Raw genomic sequence first — 21,281 nt, 5'->3', positions numbered from 1 at the left:
CTGCGACAAGCCTGGCGCGGATCAGCTGGTGGCACTCGATCAAGGCAAGTTTTTGCCTCCTAAGGCCGTACTTCTCCCCTCCACACACACCCCAAACAAAATCTGCTTTTTTAAAAACACCACGAAGTATTTCTAGGCAGGATGCTCGGAGACAGTGCTTGGGGCCAGGGACGAGCCGTGGTGCCCAGGCTTTCGGGCTGGGCTGGCCCTACAAATGATGGCAAAGGGTCATCTCTGAACAGGTTTTCAAAGGGCAAGGCAGGCAGATGGGGTTGCAAGTTGTGAAAGACCAACATAAAGTTTCAGACATTCCTGGACCGTTTCAAAACGTGTTTCGACGAGCCCAGTCACATGGGGTTTTTTTTGCAAGGCCTTTTATGATTACATCTCTCAGTAGAAGACTCACAACTGCTTTAAAGAAGGAAAGGAAAACAAACAAAAAGATGCAATTTAACTCCGAATATCTGAAGAGTAACTAGGGAACCTGACTGGAAAACATGCTGCAGTGTTTATTGGAAGATAAAAACCACCACTGCAAACCACTCGGGTCTGATTTAGATTATAAAGGCTGGTTTGTTATGTAAGTGCAAGGGATGTTTTGGAATCTTCCAGCAAGTCCCTTTCAGCAGCGTCATGCACCACAGAATCAAAGCCAGCGCTCTGGCCAGTCCCCTCCGCCCACGGGGGGCTTACAAGGAGGGGGCTGAGCTGAGGGAGCCCCGTGGCCCCCCCGACCCAGAGCGGGGCAATCCACGGGGAGATGCCCCGAGCAGCCCGGGAGGTACAAGCGCTGCAGTGACCCTTCACCTGCTGCAAGGGCTGCTCCCCAAAGGCCAGGCTTCTCCCACCTCCAAAGCAGCACCCGGCGCGTTCGAAGCGGAGGGCTGTGGTTAGGGGAGGCCTAAGGTTGCCTGCTCCGAGCGTCCGGCTCTGCATCCACACTCCTCCCATTCCCATGATCTGCCAGCTCGGTGAACCCTGTTCAGTGTCATCCTGCTCCCAGGCAGAACCCACTGAGTCACCCACGCCGACCACGTGGCTGTTGTTCCCCAGAGTTAATACAACAGCATCGGCAAGGCAAGGCTTTGGAGAGCCACCACATCACGTCTTCTGGCTCAAAGGACAGTGTTTGCTTAATATAATGCACGTTTGTTATAGTCACTTTTACTATAGATGCCTAGACTCCCAGGAATTACAGAAAAAACATTTTTCCACAATATTTTCCTTTCCTATTCATTTTCAAAGCCTCAGGGCTGAAGTTTGCTCTTTCAGGGACAACCCGCAAACAAAGCAACCCCGCACCTTTCGTACAGGTCTTTACATCCTTGCTGACGTAAAGGGTGATGTGCAGACCTGCTGGGCTTCGGCTTGTGACCCCCTGCCCCCACCCCCCAAAATATCAACCAGATGAAGGGTTTGTTGCCCTCCCAGCTTACCAGTTCATCAGCGTCTGTGTCCCAGCACAGGCAAGGACCCAGCCATGCTCCTGCTCCGTCACGTTCCCCTGCACGAGCAATGATGCAGCTTGGCGAAAGCGTTCATTTACCAACACACCAGCAAAGATCTTCAGAGCTGTGCAAACAGCAGCCAGCCTTGCGAGGCTTCCACACCCTGATCAAAGCGTAATGTTTAGCATAAATACACACCTCACTAATCCATACTGAGTTCAGGTCCTGCTTTTTCCACAGAGCCAAGAAGGGGATACAGGCAGGGCACCTGGACAGCACTGAAGATTGCTCGCCAGCCTGGTAGCAAGCTTCAAGCGGCCACCAGCAAGTCCCAGGCCAGGACAAGAAGAAGGATCCTGGGTGCTCCCTGGGTGACCAGCTCTTGAACTGACCCCAGCCAAGCTGCATCCTCACCTCGCCACAAACCAACCGGCAGCAGGACTCGGGCGCTGCTGGGGATTGCCTTCTCCTCCAGCCTCAAAGGACCTTGGCTGCTGTTAGAAACTCCTTGTCAAACCCCTCCACTTTGCCGACTGCTGAGAGCGGAGCCCGCAGCACACCGTGGTACACCACCACATGCTCTCAACCCTCCTCCAGCAAGTCACCACGGATCAGCGGCCACTGCAAAGGGAAGAGGCACTCGGACATGGCATGCCATCTCCAGACCGTAACCAAGGGTGCAGGTGGCCCTGGCCACCCTCAGTGCAGCACTAGGACTAACTTCCTTCCAGTAATTTTGTGAAACTGTTGGCAACTGCAACTCACAACCTTAGCGCAGGGGAAAAGGTGCCTATATTCAGCTCTAACTGTCTTGAACACATAAGGTAGCCCATCCCAGCAGGAAACATACAGCTCTACTTCATGAAGAACGCTTCCAAGGCATCGACATAATGCTCCCTGCTAGATACATACAATTTTGCATGAGCCTAAAGTGTCAATTTGACATTCTGAGCATCTGCTTCAGGCATCTGTGTAACTCACGTTTCATTTGCACTCTTCTCATTGCATTAGTGCTAAAGCAGAGAGGTTTGAGAGCCAAGATTTGCTCCTTGAGATTAGAAGACAGGCAAGATGTTGGACATTTGGAGAGACTTCTGCGCTCGGAGGAGACTACAGCACCAGAGGCAGAGAGGTGGTGGGCTCTTCGTCCCTGGAAGTTTCTAAGACTCAGCTTGAAAAACCCACAGCGACCTGGACTCGTGCTGGCAACAGTCCTGCTTAAATGAAGAGGTTGCAGTGGAGACCACCTGAAGTTCCTCTGAACCAGCACTTCCAGTTTCCAAATATAAGAAAGGTACTAAAAAGGCCCAGAAAAGGGTATCTTTACATTAGTTAACAAAAAGAGGCAAGAATATTCTCAGCCTGGTTATTACAGGCAAGGTCACTGCATTCCTTGGTATTTTGTTGTTTGAAATGGGGCTGCTGCATATTTGAGAGGTTTTCATTACAAATGAAGTTGAACAGTTTCTGAAATAGTTCCTGCTGAAGTTTATATCAACCAATTCTTGTTTCCCACCGTCCTATTTTCAAACACACCACATTTCTGCACTGACAACTGCTAATTGCACGGCAGGATCCAAAACATTTTGGCAATAGATCACAAAAACTCCTCAGGATGTAGGAGGAAACATGGGATTACACAAGAAATGGGAACACATTAGCCAGTTAACATGATCAGAAAATTAACATTCAAAAACTCATTTACAGGTTTAGCGTATTAAGAGGGAAACAATTCAAGAAGTTTAGAAGTGTTGTTTCGTATTGCTGGAAAACTAACACGACACCGTTTTTCTCCTGTTCGTATATTTATCTTGCTTGTGAGTTACTCCTGCCTTTAAGCCACGGAGCAGATTTCTGCAACGCTACAGCAGAAGTAAATGGGTCGGGTGTGTAACACACGCTGGTCTGTCACAAGTGGGCCCCAAAAGCCAAGAGCTCCAGCATTCCCTTTGGAAGTCTTGCCCACTCCCAGCACAGGTCACCTCCCATCTACTCCCTGACCACGTCTAACCCCGTTTTTAACGTTTATAATTCTGCCAGGGTTCTGCCCGCGGCAACAGCGGAATCGAGACATCGGCAAATAACGGACAGACAACTGTAGAAATAACATTTTTGGTTTAGTGTTTGTGATTTGTTTTACAGCTCATAATGAAATACTGTTAAAAGATATTCTACATTTATACATTTCTAGTAAAATACACTTTTAAAAACATAAGGCACTTTAAGACGGCCTAAAACAAATGCTCATGATAAAAATTCACCCAAAGGGCTGGATGAGAATCCTTTCTAGCCTTAACGTTCAGGTCAGTAAAAGATCAATCCTCTAGTCAGGCAGGCAAATGAAATAATCAATAGAGAGGTTTCCAAGACAGAGTTATTGCTGCATTAGTGTGCATTCTGAAGTAGTCTATTTGAAGTACCTTCAGTTGGGGAGGGAGGGCATAGTGTGAATAAGATGCATTAAAATGTTCTTTGAACTGGGTAACAAAGACACATCGCAGGGATTAAGTTTCATTACTTTCATTGGATTAAATTCCTTCCATTCATTATTGCCAACAAGAGTAAGGAACAAAAAGGAGCTGGTTCTCCCCTCCCTCCCCCCTACTCCCATTATAATTCAACACAAGGTTTCAAAGACTTAAAATGACCAGGACAGAAGCCCATGAAAAACCGCATCTGGCCACTTCAGAGTACGTTTAAATATTCATTACTGACTTCCTCAAGTCTCACCTCCTATTAAAGAAAGGGAAACATAAAAGAATTGGCAACTGTGTCAGTTGCTTCCAGTCACATTGATATTTTGCTTCTTTCTGAGGCGACCCCTGAGCACCTGCATGCAGCCAGCCCGGCAGCCCCCCGGCAGCGCGGCGGGGCAGGGGATGAAGGGCAGGGGATGAATGCGGGCAGCGCCCCGGCCCTGCGGGGAGGAAGGAATGAGCAACTTTGCTTCACACACTTGTGTCTCAGCTCAAGAACAGTTTCAAAAGCCAGACGTGCTGGGCTGCTGTAGCAACAAGGGGACTGATACCAAAACACTGACTGAAGGCTTCACTCCCAGATGCATCTGTAGGAACTGAAACCCACTATTTAAAGCTGACAAAGAGAGCCGTAATGCTGGCAAACCCACCGTCTGCTTCTCAGGGCCCCTGAGAAGGGGGTGGTAGGAACTAATCCCTACCACCTAGCCGTGTATTTTCAAGTTGTGTCTTACCTATATTATTGCCCAGTACATTTTCCAGTCTTTGGGGGCGAACAATTGCTGAACAAGCTGACTCTCAGGGGCTCAGTACGTTAGGCACTACAGGACAAACCTGCATCCCTGGTCCTCTCAAATACATCTCAGAGAGGGAAAAAAAAAGCCAACCCCAACCAACCAATCAACCATTGATTGGTTTTTCTTACAAGTCCTTGATTGTTTTACATCCTGACTTACTTGAATTGCACTTTAAAGCCCAGCAGCAAAAAGAAAACTTGGTAGCTACATTTGGGAATATATATATATTTAAGAGATGTTTTATCAAGTCTAAAAATGCATAGAGATATCAACTGTGTAAGCTGTCAAGTTTTGACCTGGCTACAGTGAAGAAGCTGTGAAAAAAGGTTAGCCTGTTAGCCCTCTGAGAATAAGGGCAGAAATGGGATGCCTGTTCAGTTAGGAAAGAAAATACAGTTAAGGATCAAGCCAGATTAGAAGCAGCCACCACCGGTCCTAACCCGTCACGCACAGAAGTGCTGGTGTGCCAACAGGAACCGTGGTGAAATCTAACTTTGTGAAGTGTAAAAAAACCCAACACTTGACCTCCAGAGAGCTGCTGCTAAAGAGAGGGACGGAGGAGGTGGTACCTCATGGCCCTGAGCTCAGAAGATCTTGAGATCTCAGCTGGTGTGGCTCACTTCCCCTGGCAGAAGAGCCAAGTTCTAGATCACACAGTCGCTCACTAATGTTACATCAGCAGCTCGCTGGAAATCGGGGCTCTGCAATCAGTTTACTGTCCTCCAGCGCTGGTATGACAATATTCACTTGGGGCAGGAAGCATCATCTGAGAGAGGAGATGAAGAACAAAGTACAGGCCACCCTCTGATCCCAGTTTACCCAACAGCATGCAGGTTTCTCACAAAATCTATAGGTTGTTCTTCCCAAGCAAACCTCACGGGATCTGCTAAAGTGACATCCAGTTGCTTTGCACATATACCTTACTGTGTCTTAAAAATAGACTATAAAAAACGTTATTTGGAAAGGCACAGAGCACGTGCAATTTAGGTCCCTGCAGATCTGTGCGTGTGGGAAATCTTTGTACTAAGTTGCAATGATTAATAACGGACAGGGTGCTATTTTACAAACAGATAATTTCTTTCAAATTCCAGTTCTCTCCAAAGGAAACTGGGGAATGAGCAGTGCTGTCAAGGAGATGCAAGGCAAGAAGATCAACCTGCGCACCATGACAGACTGGAATGTGCAAAGTTTCACAGACCTTGCTCTTCAGGTCACATGAAAGGAAACATTGTAGTCTAATACTACTACTACTAACAAAAATAATCACTAAAGCTAGTTACAATGAGTAGAATTATCAAAGTGCTTTAATATATAAAGTGTCAAATATAATTAAACAGGACGATTAACACAGAGCTGCCATAAGACGTTCAAACAGGTACCTGTGTTTTCTGAATGCCGAGCGGAGCACAGGCTTTTAATTTCCCTTGTAGGGCCAAAGTGGGTTAAGAAAAGTTTTTCTCGTTCCTTTAGCTTCTTAACCCAATGTATTTGCTCCTGCTCATGCATTCAAAGGCACAGTTGGATTTGCTTTATCTGAAACTGCATCAAAAGGACTGTCTGCCATGAAATGTTGATAAAGGGGCAGCTCTCGCTGAGCCAAACACAACAGCCCCTTAAAGTACATTTACAGATATATGTAATTTTATAATACTAACCTTTATAAGCTATTTCTTAATACTTCAAAATTCGGAGCTGGTTTCTGCAGCTTTCCTCTAAACACAGTTTAAGATAACTGAACGTGTTATTTCGGCAACCCAACAGACTGACAAAGCTATTGTAACTAGAGCAAATGCAAACAAATAAATAAGGAAGAGGTTTCAAAACCACCTTGTGCAAGACACTCAGACAACGCACCTTAGCCTCCCTACCGGCTTTAACTCTCAAGTTACGAAAAACAAAAAACACCAACAAACAAAACATTCACCCCAGCACTTCTCTCCATACTTCCAATTCATTAAGCTGCTGCCAGCTTCAAGCAGATGACCCTAAAGATGGAAAGTGATTCTGCGCCAAGCACAGCAGGGCTGGCGGCAGCCGGGGGACATGGCTGTTCAGAAACAAGCAATGTCAGTCAAGACCCTTCCTGCAATTCACAGATAAAAAAGCAAATTTGCTCCAGTAAACTGAGACTCAAAACCATGACGCAGAGCATCACATCTGGACCCTTGCGCAGGCGTGTACAGCCACAAGTCTGGAGTAATACTGAGTCTCAACAGAACAACTTGTCTGTTTTCTGAAGGCACCATAAAGACAGCAACACTCCAGGTGTGATGGGAAGAGGCAGAGGGAGGAAAAATAACAAATGCAGTTAGGAGGAAACACTAAGAGCAGCTTGGTATAACAAGGAAGAAAAAAAGGTGGCTTGGTTCTACCACGGCTGTAACACCTGTGACAGCACAGAGACACTACACCTCTAGGCGAAGGAAGAGTAGCCAGAGTTTGGAAAAAATCTACTCCTGAACAGAAAAAAAAAATAATTTTGTAGTGGATGGGTGTAAAATCTGTAACTGAAATCAAAGGAGACAGCAAAAAATCAAAACGCTATATAAAACATTGGGGTCTGTACGCACTCACATGGCATCATTAGCCTGTTTCTGATCTACCACAGTGTTAACAGAGCTGGACAGTCTCCTTGGCGCTGCAGGAGGACTGAAATCCAGCGAAGTGTCACGTATGAAAATTCTTCTCAATCCGCCAGTGAGAACAAATCCCCCTCCCCAGCGCACAGGAGGGAGAGGGGGTGTCTCCCAGACAGGAGATGTTTCTAACAACCCCAGGCACCCTAAAGGCAGCACGCCACCGAGTTAGTTCCCTAAGCAGCTGCGCCCAGCAGGTCTAGGCTGGCTAAGATGTTCTGCCCCTTACATCGACTTGAGAACAGTTTCTCGTGAGCCCTTCAGGCCAGAGGCTCGGGCTTCGTTTTTCCATTATTGCTTTTCAAACATGTTTTCCTTCCCGTCTTCCCCTCCCGCTCCCTCTTATCCCAGAAGGACTTTCTGCATCCTGCGCGCAGCGACGCTGGCTTCGTCCTCAGAGTCGGACTCGCTCTGGGAAGTAGAGCTCTGGGAGGCAGAGCTGCAGGGAGAGGAGCACTCCGGGGAGCACAGGTAGTGCATCAGAGGCAGGCGATACTTCCCGCAGAAGTCAACAAACTTGATTTGTCTGACGCAGCTGTCAAAGTAGACACCTGTAAGGGCAGAGGCAACGGGAACAACACATGAGACCCCACGCGGAGGAAGCCATAAATCCTGCAAGGTTGTGGCTGCAAACGCCTCGAATTAGGATTTAGTTGACACCACACCAGACGCAGAAGCACAAGGGATGCTGGAGGAAAAGGAGGGACCGGGACACCTGTGGAAATGTGAATTTTCTTTTCTTATTAAGAAAAACCCCAAACTGTAAAACTGTATCTGGGAGGCAATTCAGAATGGCACATTCTGCGTGAAAAGACACAGGGCAGCTACTTCCAAAGAATTCAGCAATTTTTTTCTAACCATTTGAAAGAAATCTCACCCAGGCTGGGAATTTGCAAACTTCTTAAATGTCAAATTAATTCATCCACTCTATTTTCAAACTTGTAAAACCTCTTCTACCAGCTAGCAAAAACAGGTTCACAAGTAGACCTTCATAGCTCTACTTTTCTTCTGCTTGAGCGAAGTCACCATGCTGAGCTTGGATGCCACTTTCCATGGCAACAGTGTTGCCGTAACACACAATTACGTTCTCTTCCCGTCACAGCAAGTGATTTTAGACACTGACATTTTCAGAAGTTTCCAGCAGTGTTTTAAGTCCTAGCTGGTCTGGAGTAAACTTTTCTCCTGCAGCGCTAGAGCAACACCGCAGTACTGTGCTAGCTCATAAGGAAAAGCGAGAAAGAGCAAACCCAATCCACTGTTATCCAAGCTGTGCAAAACTCTAAAAAAGGAAACATTTCTTTCCCTTACAACACAAGTTCCAGCCCTTCCGTCTTAGCTTATGGAGCATGCTTTGATATTGTCCTGTGAGGAGATAAGATAACAGCCTGCATTATGACTGCAGGGTAGATACTAATTAACGATTTTTTTTCCTTAATCTTCTGAAGGCTAAATGAGCAGATCATTTACTCTGGATAAAGATTAAACATTAAGCCAAATTAGGCCCAAGCATTCTAGGCTTTTCTATGAAGTCCTCTCCTTCCAGGAACTACATGTTGTTAGTCCCAAGCAAGAGCTAAACAAATTGCTCTTGGTAACTGCCACACGCTACAGTCTCTCTCCTCTTTTCCACCCAGAAATGAAGCATGCTGTTCAGCAAGAGAGCTTGCAAAAGTTCTGTCCGTTGCTCAGTCTGAGCTATTTCAGGGCAGATGGATTGGAAACTTCAGACCACAAAGGCAGAGCGGAGTGCTGGGATGAGCTGCGAAGGCTCCGACGGAAACACCGTCTTACCTTCCCATGCAAACACAGTAAACCAGCACTACAGCGCTGAGTATCGCTCCCAAGTGAACACGGGTCCCTAAGGACAAGTTTGCAGGTGGCCCGGAGCTGATGAAATACAACTCTAATTTGGGTGCAACACCACACCTAACCCGACTGAGCTACTAAAGCCACGGCCAGTCAGAGGGAAGAAAACCCAGCAGGTGAAAGCAGGAAGCAGGGCAGCGAAGGTGAACTTACCCCCGCATTTAGGGTTGGGACAGTTGCTGGCCAAGCTCAGATACCGGACCAGATTCTCCGGGAGATCGCTGGGAGCGTAGGGAACACTGCGAGTTTTAATTGTGCGTCCAGCCAGTTCCAGAAGGCTTGGGGGATTGTAGGTCAGGTCACGGACAAACCGAACCACCAAGGGGTTCCCACGCAAGCTAAGCTCTTCCAGGTGAACCAGGTTAAGGATCTCTCGAGGAAGGTAAGTCAGCAGGTTATTGTGCAGGCTAAGGGAGCGCAGGGAATGCAGCCTGCAAACGGAGATGGAAACTCAGTCAAGATGTGCAAGCAAAATCATTCCACAACTGCATTACGCACACCTGGTTACTCTACCCTCTCCCACCAATTTCTTTTTCTTTGGCATTTCTTCTTTTAAAAGCATAAATTCGTGCTAAAAGAGCTGCTGTTACTCTAGCACACACAATGCCCTAGAAAACTTGGTGCAGCTCCAGAATGCCTGTTCAAGAAACACAGTCTTAAATACGCTGCTGTCCCCCTCAGTATTCCCACTCCCACCCCCCAAAAAAGGGTACACAGAACAACGGTACAAAACCTGCGTGCTTTCAGGGGAGATAAGGCTTCCTTGTACCCAGTGCATGCATCAAGAGTGGTTCCACGCAGTACTTTGAATGAAAGTCACCTGATTTTGCTCATGCATTAAAGATGAGCGCCGGTAGGCAACCGGCTCTGGAAAACCCTGTGTTTTCGTTGCTTGCGGCTGCATCGCCTTACGCTGCGATATTACCAGATCTCCAATGTTAAGCAAGGTCAGGCCAGGCTAGCACTGGAACACGTGACAAGCAGGTTTTTGGCTTTTGGAGGAGGTGTTCTCCATCAGGAAGCACAAAGCAATGCTCCAGCACAGCATCCAGGGATGCTCTCAAGCCAGTACAAGTTACAGGACAATTGGACATCGTACATCAAGAACAATCCCACTACACCATCAAATTCCAACTCTGAAACCTCCATGCTGCCATTCAGTCAGTTGCTTTTGGGGTTACAGCTACATACTGAATTCTTCACCTGCCATCTTAGCCAACCCCTCCAGAGTTGGGCACGTCCTTTTTTCCCCTCCTTATGAAACAGATGAAGCAGTAACTTAGCCTCTAGGGCTCTGCTGAGGGATTTTACAAACACTAAAACATTCTGACATCCCAGAGTAAGAAGTGCCAAGGGAACACAGGGGATGGTACAACACAAAACCACACGCAGAAAGGCTTTGGGTGAAAGACAAAACTGACCAAGCATCCATCACCAAGAATGCAATAGCACGGCAGTTTATCTTTTCAGAGTTGCCCAAGTACTTCTCAGGGCTTTCTGTACAAATCTATGAATTCACCTTAAAGTGTACACTCAGTGATATTTTTTTTCTGTGAGTCTTTGATTGAGATTTTCATATTATATATTCACGGTCTGCCTGCAGTGCACCATGCTAAGGATCTTCTTGTTCAAGTCTAGTTACATCAACAAACCGAAGGACAGATAGGTCCTCCCAGGTGCTCTCATCCACACATGCAGAAGGAAAAGCTCAAAGAGTTAATTACGGCTGGTGGCTGAGGAGAGTAAATACTCACTGTGCCAGCTGCGGTGGAATGCTCTGGATCTTGTTGTCACACAGAACTAGATAGCTTAGAGAAGGTAGGTTTGCTAGTTCAGGTGGAATTGAAGTAATGAAATTCCCTCCAAGGTAGAGAAACTCTAAACTGAAAAAGAGAAGAGAAAACACATTATTTCATTAAGGTTATTTCCAGTTTCATTTAACAGTAGGTCTTCTCATCTCCTGCATTTTTTAAAGAAAACTTACAGATTACTACGTATGAGATAATTTGCTGGGGGGGGGGGGTGTGTGTGTGAAGCTGAGTTGCACATCAAAATTACAACAGAGCTGCTGTTTCACAACAGATAATGTTGAGATTTACCTCCAGCCTCCTGCAGTCACCATTCTATCTGCCGGCAGGCGCCGGACCACTATGTATTCCTACACCAACCCCGCATACAAAGCTCCTGCTGGTATTTCCAAGCAAAAGCAGCCTGTACACAAGGGTCTGCAGCCCTGCTGCAGCCAGTGGGAGTTCTCAGCTTCAGGAGGGGCAAAGCAAGACAGCAGTGGCTCTCCCTGAAAGTCCTGGCCCTGCACAAGTGCTAGTCGCTCTTCATGGTATCACTTGACTCCTCGGTGTCTAACTGCAACCTTTCAGCAGAAGTCAGAGGCTGCCAGTCCTGCTTTGATACAATTCACATGCTGACACCACCACAGCTGCAACAGTGCAGAGCGCACCCGAGCCACACAAGTACATCACACAGTTTCTCAGACACGTTGATTTCACTATACTGAAGTCAAGGAGCCCAAAGCTACCAAAAGCATTGGCTGGGCTTAACTGCAGTTTGGGCCTAAATAAAATGGGGAGAAAAAAAAATATAGTATCAAAAATCACTGGATGTCCTGTGGAACTTCTGTGGATGGGAGACAGCAACAAAGAGAGGCACCAGATCCCTTCGGCCAGGTGGAATAGCCGGTATTTGTTGCATCTCTGCCCTCCTAGGAAAAAAAACGGCAAGCACTTTTCTTCAACATAATAGCTTTTGAGTCCCTATTTCAAAGAGTCAGATGTTTCCCCCCCCCTCCACCCCCCGTTCTCAGATGTTGCCTGGAAGAGGAGCAAAGGCAAGTTCAGTTTGGGTGCTTCTGGCTGGGAAGAGACACCACTGCTAATCACGGTCCAGAGGCTTTTCCCCATGCCTGACGATGGGGTGGATCCCATGGTCCTGTCTGCCCGTGCTGGTTCAAGATCGCCAGCACGCGCTCAGGTTAGCTGCCCAACTCCAGCCGTGTCCCCCTGCGATCCACCAAGCATTCCCCGCAGCTCAGGGAAAGAGAAGTCACCCAGGCTCCGTCAGCCTTGCTTTAAGAACAGCTTATAACCTCCTTGGAATGGAAGATACCTTCATCCCACTCCAGCAACTGGGAAAGGTATTGGGTACAACCGGCAAAGAAACACAGGACCAAACAACCCAAGGGACACTGGTCAATCCAGAGGCAGTCTGAACCCTAAAACCGTTCCCCAGCACGTGTGGAGCACCGGAGTAGCTCCTCCCTGAGGCTTCCCCTGGGACGGAGCGGAAGACCAGTAGAAAGAGACTAATTCATTCAGTTCCTGCAAGAAACTTGAACCTCAAAGATCCAACGACAGCATCTAATTGGGCTACGGGGGCCACTAACACAGCACAAAAGTCCATCTGCCCAACAGCACGGAACAGAACAACAGACCCCGCAACACAACACTCGCAGACTTCACTCCCCCTGGAGTCGCCTGCCTTTCTGGAGTACATCAGAGGCAAGCCAAACAACTGAAATCTCACGAAGCGGGCACAAATTAACTGAACTTGACTATATGAAAGGAAGGAACTACCCTTGCTTCAGCTGAGAGATCAAGTGGGACAGCCACGGGAAGGTTACTCTGAACACTCAAGAAAGTACACAGGGAAAACCACCACTACCCCACTGCTCACAGTAGCCTCTTCTATGCAGAGAACCTGTAGGTGAGGAGCAGGGGTAGGAGGAAGGCTGCTGCGCAGAGACCGCATCAAGGGGGATTATTTTTAATTAAATTTTGATCCCCTCACAAAGCCCCAAGTTTTAACCAAAATTCCTCCTTCAGCTTCCATTGTCTCCCAAGGTGGATTTAGGCTGCTCGGCTCTCATTAGGGACTTAACTGCTGACCACACAATTCCTAGGCGTATTTTAACTCCACGCCATTGCTGGAGCCCACACTGAAAACCGTTGGGCAAGGGAATTCTAGTAATGTGGATTTCAATGTTTAAACAAGGTTTAGATGTGTACAAGTTTCCACTTCCTAGGAGAAATGAATAATTAACTCTTCATCCTCTGTGTCTGAAGACAATCATGTCTGTAAAGCCACATTGTATAAAAACATATACTACCAGGAGGAGGAGAAGACGGGTGCAAAATACATAGTAAAAAATATTTCTGAGAGTCATTGTGAGGCCCGAAACGTGTAAGTTTACTGTGCAAACTAAGCAGGCAAAAGCACTACCTACAAACTACTCACAGCCTTCAAATCCATTCTTTGCAAAGTCTGAGTAATGAGAACACTCAGTTATACTAGCTAGGACGTAAAGCTCCAACAATCACACGACAAACTGCTTCTAACTAAAAAAAAACTCCACTAAATAAGGGAACTCCTTCACTGGCAGCAAAGGGTTTCTTAAAAATTATTTTCTTTTTACCGATCTTCTGAAACACTTTTTTGATGTCAGCAGACTAACAAGTCCCTGGGCCCAGTCTAGTACAGCAAATTCAGAATTTCCAACATCAATTTAAGATACGAACTAGACGGTAAATTTATTTAAAAAAGCACAGGGAGGAGGTTTTGAAACTATAAAGAAACTTATTTTAAAGTTGTTCTTACAGCTTCCACTGAAACACGGCTCAGTAGGCAAAAGGGATGTGTAACTCCTGTCCCCAAAATATAATTTGCTAGATCCTAGTGTTGGCTGAGCAAGATGGAAAAAAATAACACCAGTCATTTCTGCATCAAATTGAAGCGTCAAGAATTGCTTGAGCGAAGCGAATCACGACACAGGCAAGGACTTCCACGGGATGCAACCCGTCTGCAAGGAGCGCCAACCACACCACCGGGGCCACAGTCTGTTCCCAGCTCATCTGCTCCCAGCCTGATCCTGTGCCATACCCAGCGCATACGCAGAGGCCACGGCGACGCTGGCTCTCCACATGTCCTACTCGCAGGGCAGCTTGCTGCTCCGTACGAGCAAGAGAGCGCTGAGCTCTGCCCTCCTCACGAAAGAGCCTGCAACAAGGCAATCCACCACGGTTATCGTTTTTTCACAGGAGGACCACAGTAGAGACGGGACGGAGCTCAGCCAATACTTCTAACTAACCTTTCACACCAAGACCCAGTTTTTCTGACAATCATTAATCTGTGTAGTCGTTTGGACAAGCCGGCTAAGGTCTCATGCATCACTGTGTACACAGAGGGAGAGCTGGAATTTTTCTGTACTTTCAAAAGTCAGTCCAGGAACTTGGAAAAAAAAGAGAGATCAGCCAGCCTCAAACAAATGTAAGCTCGGTTCCTATTTTTCAAGGTAGAATAAATTACGTGCTTCCAACCTGCCACACAGGCTCTGGCTGAACAAGTTTCAAGAGGCGACAACCACTAGCAAATCCCGTCTTCAGAAAAATTGAAAAAAAACCCTCCATTTGACAGAGCAACTAATGGGGGGCGACACTTTCTCTCCTGTCTTTTAGCAATGTTTACAAATGCACTAATAAAAAGCCCGAGGCCCTTTCAGCCTCACAGCCAGCAGGTCCCTCGCTCCGCACAGCCAGGACGAGCTGTGCCAAGGAGCAGCCAGCACGCCAGGTTGTCCTGGCTTCGGCTGGGACAGTTAATTTTCTTCCTAGCAGCTGGTATAGCACCATGTTTTGGCTTTAGGATAAGAGTAATGTTGGTAACGTTGCTAAGCAGGGTTTACACTGGATGAAGGACTTCTCAGCTTCTCACGCACCACCCTACCAGCAAGTAAGCAGGCTGGAGTGGCACAAGAAGCTGGGAGGGGACACAGCCAGGACAGCTGACCCAACCAGACCAAAGGGATATTCCATACCATAGGACATCATGCTCAGTATATAAACTGGGGAGGGGCTGGGGGGGGAAGCTGGTCAGAGGCTGCTGCTTGGGAACCGGCTGGGCATCGGTCAGCGGGTGAGTAACTGCATTATGCATCACTTGTTTTGTATATGCTAATCCTTTTATCATTTAGTGTTATTTCCCCTTCCTTTTCTGCCCTAGTAACTGTCTTTATCTCAACTCACTGATTTTACTCCCCCCTCCCCAATTCTCTCCCCCATCCCACGGAGGGAATGATCAAGCAGCTGCGTGATGTTTAGCTACTGGCTGGGGTTAAACCACAACACAAGCCCCTCGTGTGTCACTCCTTGGTTGCAGAGTGGCAGTGAAAATCCTGTTAGAGTGGGGAAATGCCCAAACATGAATCAATTCAGGTTGCGGCAGCAAAGTTTAACGTGCCAAGAGACCGTACATTTCTGCTTGAGTATGTCCTTAAGGTTTCCAGGTCATTGTATACCACAAAACAAATCAAAAAGCCCCAAAACACCCAGTAAATAAGAGCCCACTCTATACACTCGAGGTATTTTTTTATACCCTATCAATTACCATGCTTTCATAGTCGTGTTTCAAGGGGAGAATGTCTCCTGGCATGGAAGATACTCAAATTTTAAATCCACCCTCTTTCCCCACAGATGCTTCTTTGGATAAAATTTAACAGCTGACATCAAACAGATGCATCTAAATAGGTAATCTAAAAAGAAACAACAGAGCCTGAAATAGCTCCAGGTCTTTTTAAGATAAACTTTTTAGCAAGAAATTTCCAGGGCAGTTTTGAGGCTCATGCAAGGCAGGAATTTAAAAGCAGCCCACAGTACACTCCTGTTAACCCTGTTCTGCAATTTGTTAATTCCTGAGAGAACTGCATAGCCTTTGCTGACACGCAAATTTAAGATCAAACAGTTGCCTGAAAACTATTTGCAAAACGTTTGAAGAGGGGAAGAAAAAGGGAGGCAGCAAGCAGATTTCCTAATGCTGTATCTTTATCAAAGCTTCCCTTGCCGTTTTTCCCACACTGTAACAGCCCTTCTTAAGCGTATGCTTGTCTAACACGCTTAATACTACCCACAAATAAAAGCAAATACTCTGGTTTTCATGGCACCTAAGCCTCTACACAAAACTTGGATGAATCCAGTTAGGCGTTTGAGGCCTTTGATCCCAGCCCTTGCACAACTGGGCTTTACTAGAGGGATCCAAGCAAGAAGGAAAGCAGCATGCACGGCAGACACCTGGGAAGAGCCTGGCTCTTTTCCAAGCTCTTTCCACCTGCTCCTGGTGCTCTACTGAGCATGAGAGTATTCACTGGAAGAGTCAGACTAAACCTGAAATTCACGTCTGGAGATTCAAGGTATTAACTTCATTTCACTAAGCTCTTGAGAATTTTTCTCTTTATGGGACACTTGCAGGCGTGCACGCTGACGAGGGCAATCCACGCACCCTTAAGTCAAAAGCCACAGTTGGACAGTAAGCATCAGAGCTGTGTTTTACCAGACTTGCCAAACAGATTTCGTCCAGAACGGGGACAAGTAGACAACCACATTTCCAGCTCACCAGCCGTAACACACATTGTCCCTCAGCGCATCCCCAGCTGGATCAGCAGAGGAAGGACAGACCCAGCCAGTGCAGCGGTGGGATGCCTACGCAGATCACAGTTCAGGAGCTGCTGGGGGCTGTGAATTGAGTCTGAGAGCGAGCGACTGCCTGTAACATCTCACGCCAAAAACTCAGCAAGGTCAGTGTCGGAGGGAGAACTACAGAAAAGAGGACACTTCGGTCTACCTATGCTAAGCTCATCTTTTATCTGGTACCAAACAGGAAAGCAATGCAAAGAGAGCTGCTCTCACCTACCTGGAGCATTTCCTACTCGACATTCACAGCAACAGCCAACGCTGCAATTGAGGTCTTGCACTGTGCTGACACGGCTAGCTGCCTGAACCGGGGGTGGCGGGCTTACCGAAGGAGCTGGCACAGCCTCAACATAACTTAACAAGAGCCTTCAGCAGGGCCCACACTTACCTTTCTCAGAAACATGTTGCTGGTCACCACAGACACCTATGGTGGAACTGGAAGGAAAGAGAGTTGCATTTTCCTAATGGAAAACATGAATCAAAGGCTATTGATCCTTGGTGCCAGCATGCTATGATCAGCATCATCCTGCTGCCATCACCAGAGCAATCATGATCATCCACCGATGAAGCAGTGCGAAGAAGTCTGAAGCAGCAGGACATCTATCTATGGGTGGTACTTCTACAACAGCCTAGGAGGTAACTGATAATCAGGCGAAAGGCACTCACTTTCCCCGCAGGATCCTGCACTGCACACAAAGATTTGTGTGGGCAAGGACGGGGCAGATGGCCGAAGCTGGAAGGAGTAAGACAAGACAGCAGCAGGACCGGTTGTGGGTTTTAATTGCTTTTTATTAGCTTGCCAGATCACCAGGAACATGCTAGGGAAAAGTTTTTGCACAGAACGTCTGACCCCAGATTTCTGAGAAGTTGAAGATTTATTATCTTCATGTGAATAACACCGCACGGCACACGTGTCTCATTCCAGGGCCTTTGCCTCTGTAGCTGCCAGCGTGTTCCTTCTCCTTTGGCATATCAGACCCATCAGCTTTCTAGTCCTTCAACTTCACCATGCAGGTTCCTTACCTGCTGCAGGAGTTACCTGGCCTTCGCTAAAACCAACATGCTACCCCTTCAGAAACTACAACAGGAAACTACAGGGTGCAGAGGAAAGACTTAACTGCTTAGTTATCAAGAATTTTTTTAAAGTTTCACGAGAGCTCAGACGTTCCCTGGAAACATAAGTAGTATTTCTAGATCTCTGCAGCTCTGCTTTGCTCTATAATCAGTGACTGGAGCAAATTGGAAGCTGCCAGGGTCACAGGAAGAAGAGCACTGCTGGCCTCAGGAGCTCAAGTACCAGCAGGAGGAACGTGTCCTATCAAAGTGCTGCTTGCATTCATTCCTCTGCCGTCTCAGAGATCATACGACATGAAAAAAATGTTTTTCATGGGAAGTTGCATCTGGAAAAAGGCTCAGAGTCTTGGCTTGCCAGCAACAGCGAGATGGACCCTTGCGGCTTGAGCTGCGAGGTTAACAGAAGCCCCAACACCTACACCAGATGCCGCCTCCCAGCCCAGAGCGCAGAAGCGAATTGCCCTGCCACAGCAGCTGGCTCTGCTCTGTCCTCACTCAGGCTCGTTTTACCCACTTCAACACCACGCACACTCACACTGCAGACACCCCTCTTGCTGGCAGGCGAGAGGAGGATCTAGCAACAGTTTCTCTACATATTCGCTATTTTTTTGGCAAGTGTGTTGGGTCACTGGTTATCTGGCTCCCAGTGAGTAGATTCAGGATTCCCTCTGAAGGAACATTAGATTATAAAGCATTGTTTTCTCCCAGCTCTGGCAAGCAAGTGTGCCGCTTCCTTTGGTTACTTGAGCAGTCCCGGATACAGAAGAGTCACCGATGGCACAGTGGTAAAGAAGTTGACAATCCTGGTGGAGCACCAATTCGCTATCTTGAGCTAAAGTTCAATTATATTATGGTGACACATTAGCAGAAGTTCAATGAGTTAGCAGTAATTACGCCGGCAGCAGACACAAGCTGGGTCTAGTCTCGTTTTTCTACCTGACACATCACTTTGTAACGATAACCAGACAGTTCAATAGTCTTGTCCCCATTCACCTTCTCAGAATTCTGGGGTTCAAGCATGACCAGCCCAAGAAAAGCTGCAGGACAGGACAAACCGAAGCCCTTCTTCAGGGCAGGCCAGAGGAACAAAGCAGAATAACCATGCACCAGGAATTTGACAGGGGTACAGCACGGAGCATAGCCCACTGGGGCATCATGTGCAGTGCTATGCAGCCTGATTATCTTCCCGAGGTCAGCAGTGTAACAAAAAGCAGGGCTGAGGTTTGTTTTCTTGGGGAAAAAAGAAAAAAAAATAATCACAACCACAGATGACAGCAGCAGGGAGCCTCTGCCTCAGAGGTGGCAGCAACAACCAGATCCCAACCACATCCTGGATGCTACCAGGCATGCCACAGAGGCAACATGCATCATCTCCCACACAACTGTCCTCCTCCATCGGCCTCCTCTCCTTTGAAGTTGGTGCCGCTGTCCTCATTTCCCTCATTATCCCTGAAGCGACGGCTACTGAACAGAGAGAAAGCTGAGGTTCCTCCTTCTCCTGACAGCCCCAACGCAGGACGCATCCCAACTCTGCCAAGGACATGGGCATTCTCTACCACTCAAAATGCCTCATAGCATCTCTCTAACTTCACTTAACCCACAATTGCTCCAGATCCTCAAGAGGTGCACCTGGCCAAAAGTCACATACCCAACTGTATTTACATTACAACAGACAAAACCATATCCTACCAGCACTCAAGCAGCTCTGGCACAACCTGCCTACCTCAGGCCGTGGGAGACAGCATCCCACACACAACATCCAGTGCTTCCACTGGATGCAGCTCTGCTGAGCCATCAGGGCAAATCCAGCTATTTAGGGTCAAGGTTGCTGGAATTTGCGTAAGAGGCTGCCTCAGGTGAGTCCTTTGGCAAAGAGCTGGAGCAAAGAGAGTTCAGACCCAAAGCCTTAGCACAGAGCCACGCAGGGGCTAGTCTGCGGCATGAGAAACCAGCAGGACTCACCAAAGTGCCTGCACGTAACACACAAGTTGGAACACGGCCTCCAGCTCGCCCAGGAGGAGGCCAGGCCTCAGATGTACCTACCCCAGGTCAACGTGGGCAGTCAATACCCAGTCCTACCAAGCACTGGTGGGGTGGGAACAGATGGTAGGAACTGCCGTGATTCAGCCATGGTTTTCCATGCCATGGGCCTGCGGTTGTTTGGCCCAGCCCCGGAGCCACACGTACCACCGCATCCGAGCGCGGCCCAGGGATCAACGCTTCAGAAGGCCTGTCAGCTGATCTGCCGGATCTACATGAGCCAGAGGGGTGGAGAGAAACACAACACCCCCCCCCCCCAATGCCAGCAAGCACCCTGATGAGACTGGAGCTGTATCAGAAAGGCCCTATTGTCTGCACGAGCCACAGCCAGGTCTCTGTTTCCCCGTGCAGCCCACTGCACGGCCACCAGCTGCAAGAGACCGGGGGTTTTATTTTGCTCTTGCCTAGAGATCTGCATTAGAGCAGAGCCATGGGGTGCCTGCTGTGCGTCAATGCTCCTACCAACCGTGCCATCGTTCCGAGGAGCCTCCCCTCACCAAGGCAGCCGGTGGACTGGGAAATCCCAAGCAAGCCGCCCATTGTGCCCACTGTCCGCCCGGCCAGCGGCTCCAGTGGTTGGCAACTGAGCCTGGCCAAGGGGAAGAGCCCCGTTAGCGGCTGCAGTGCCTGGAGACAGCTGAGGCTGGGCAAAACTCACTCCCCGAGTGGGAGCAAGGTGCGAGGCGTGCTGCCGGCGGTGGCCAGAAAATCCGGTTGGGTTTACCTGGCAGCCGCGGGGCTTCCCTCACCCCCCACCCCCGCCGGGCAACGGCCCAGGCCCGGCCCCGGGGGCGCGGGAGGCCCGTCCCGCCCGGCGCCCTGCCCTCACCTGCGGAGCTCCTGGATGTCGGGCGGGATGCCGTGGAGGCGGTTGCCGCCGAGGCTGAGGCTCTGCAGCCCGCGGAGCCCCAGCAGGGCGGGCGGCACCTCGGCGAAGCGGTTCCCGCTGAGGTTGAGGACGCGGAGGGAGCGGCCGAGCGGGGCCTGCCCCAGCCCCTTGGGCAGCGAGCCGGGCCCGCCCAGCCGGTTGTTCTTGGCCAGGAGCGTGTGGAGACGCGGCAGGGCCAGCAGCTCGGCGCCCAGCTCCGCCAGCCCCGTCCCGCTCACGTCCAGCACCTCCAGCGCCGGGAACCACTGCGACAGCCCGGCGGGCAGCGGGCCCGACAGCCGCCGCGGCGACAGCACCAGCCGCCGCGCCTCCGCGCTGCGCCGCGCCGCCAGCTCGGCCGCCAGCTCCGCCTCGGCCGCCTCCGCCTCGCCCTCCTCCGCCGCCGGGCCGCGCCGCTCCGGCTCCGGCTCCAGCTCCAGCTCCGGCTGCGGGGCCGCGCCGCCCGCCGCCGCCATCCCGCCCGCACCGCCCGCCGTCCCCGCGCGCCGCCGCCGCCCCTGCGTCACCCCGGGGTCTCCCACGCCTCGCCCCGCCCCGCCCCACCCCGGAATCTGAATAGCTCCGCCGCCCCCCTCACCC

At 49.1% G+C, this 21,281-nt stretch overlaps 1 protein-coding gene across 1 annotated transcript; it reads right to left on the bottom strand.

Annotated features, from left to right (window-relative positions):
• Nucleotides 1-3,548: 3,548 nt before the first annotated feature.
• On the bottom strand, nucleotides 3,549-21,157 carry LRRC58 (leucine rich repeat containing 58). The gene is made up of 4 exons (XM_040595329.1): nucleotides 20,643-21,157; nucleotides 10,979-11,107; nucleotides 9,378-9,655; nucleotides 3,549-7,909 (listed from the first exon to the last, which is right to left on the bottom strand). The coding sequence occupies exons 1-4, from the start codon at nucleotides 21,155-21,157 to the stop codon at nucleotides 7,701-7,703; spliced, it is 1,131 nt and encodes a 376-aa protein (XP_040451263.1). The 3' UTR covers nucleotides 3,549-7,700.
• Nucleotides 21,158-21,281: the final 124 nt, after the last annotated feature.

The sequence above is a fragment of the Falco naumanni genome, chromosome 5, assembly GCF_017639655.2.
Source record: "Falco naumanni isolate bFalNau1 chromosome 5, bFalNau1.pat, whole genome shotgun sequence".
Lineage (NCBI taxonomy): Eukaryota > Metazoa > Chordata > Aves > Falconiformes > Falconidae > Falco > Falco naumanni.
Note: the sequence above shows the minus strand (reverse complement) of the source record. Positions and strands in the feature narration are given on the sequence as shown.

Bases quoted from the DNA above. Each gene is read 5' to 3' on its own strand.
- LRRC58 (XM_040595329.1), bottom strand. From the start codon at position 21,157: ATGGCGGCGGCGGGCGGCGCGGCCCCGCAGCCGGAGCTGGAGCTGGAG. The intron at 11,108-20,642 runs GTGAGGGCAGGG...TCTCTTTTTCAG, and splicing joins GACATCCAGGAGCTCCGCAG to TTTAGAGTTTCTCTACCTTG. The intron at 9,656-10,978 runs GTGAGTATTTAC...CTCCGTTTGCAG, and splicing joins ATTCCACCGCAGCTGGCACA to GCTGCATTCCCTGCGCTCCC.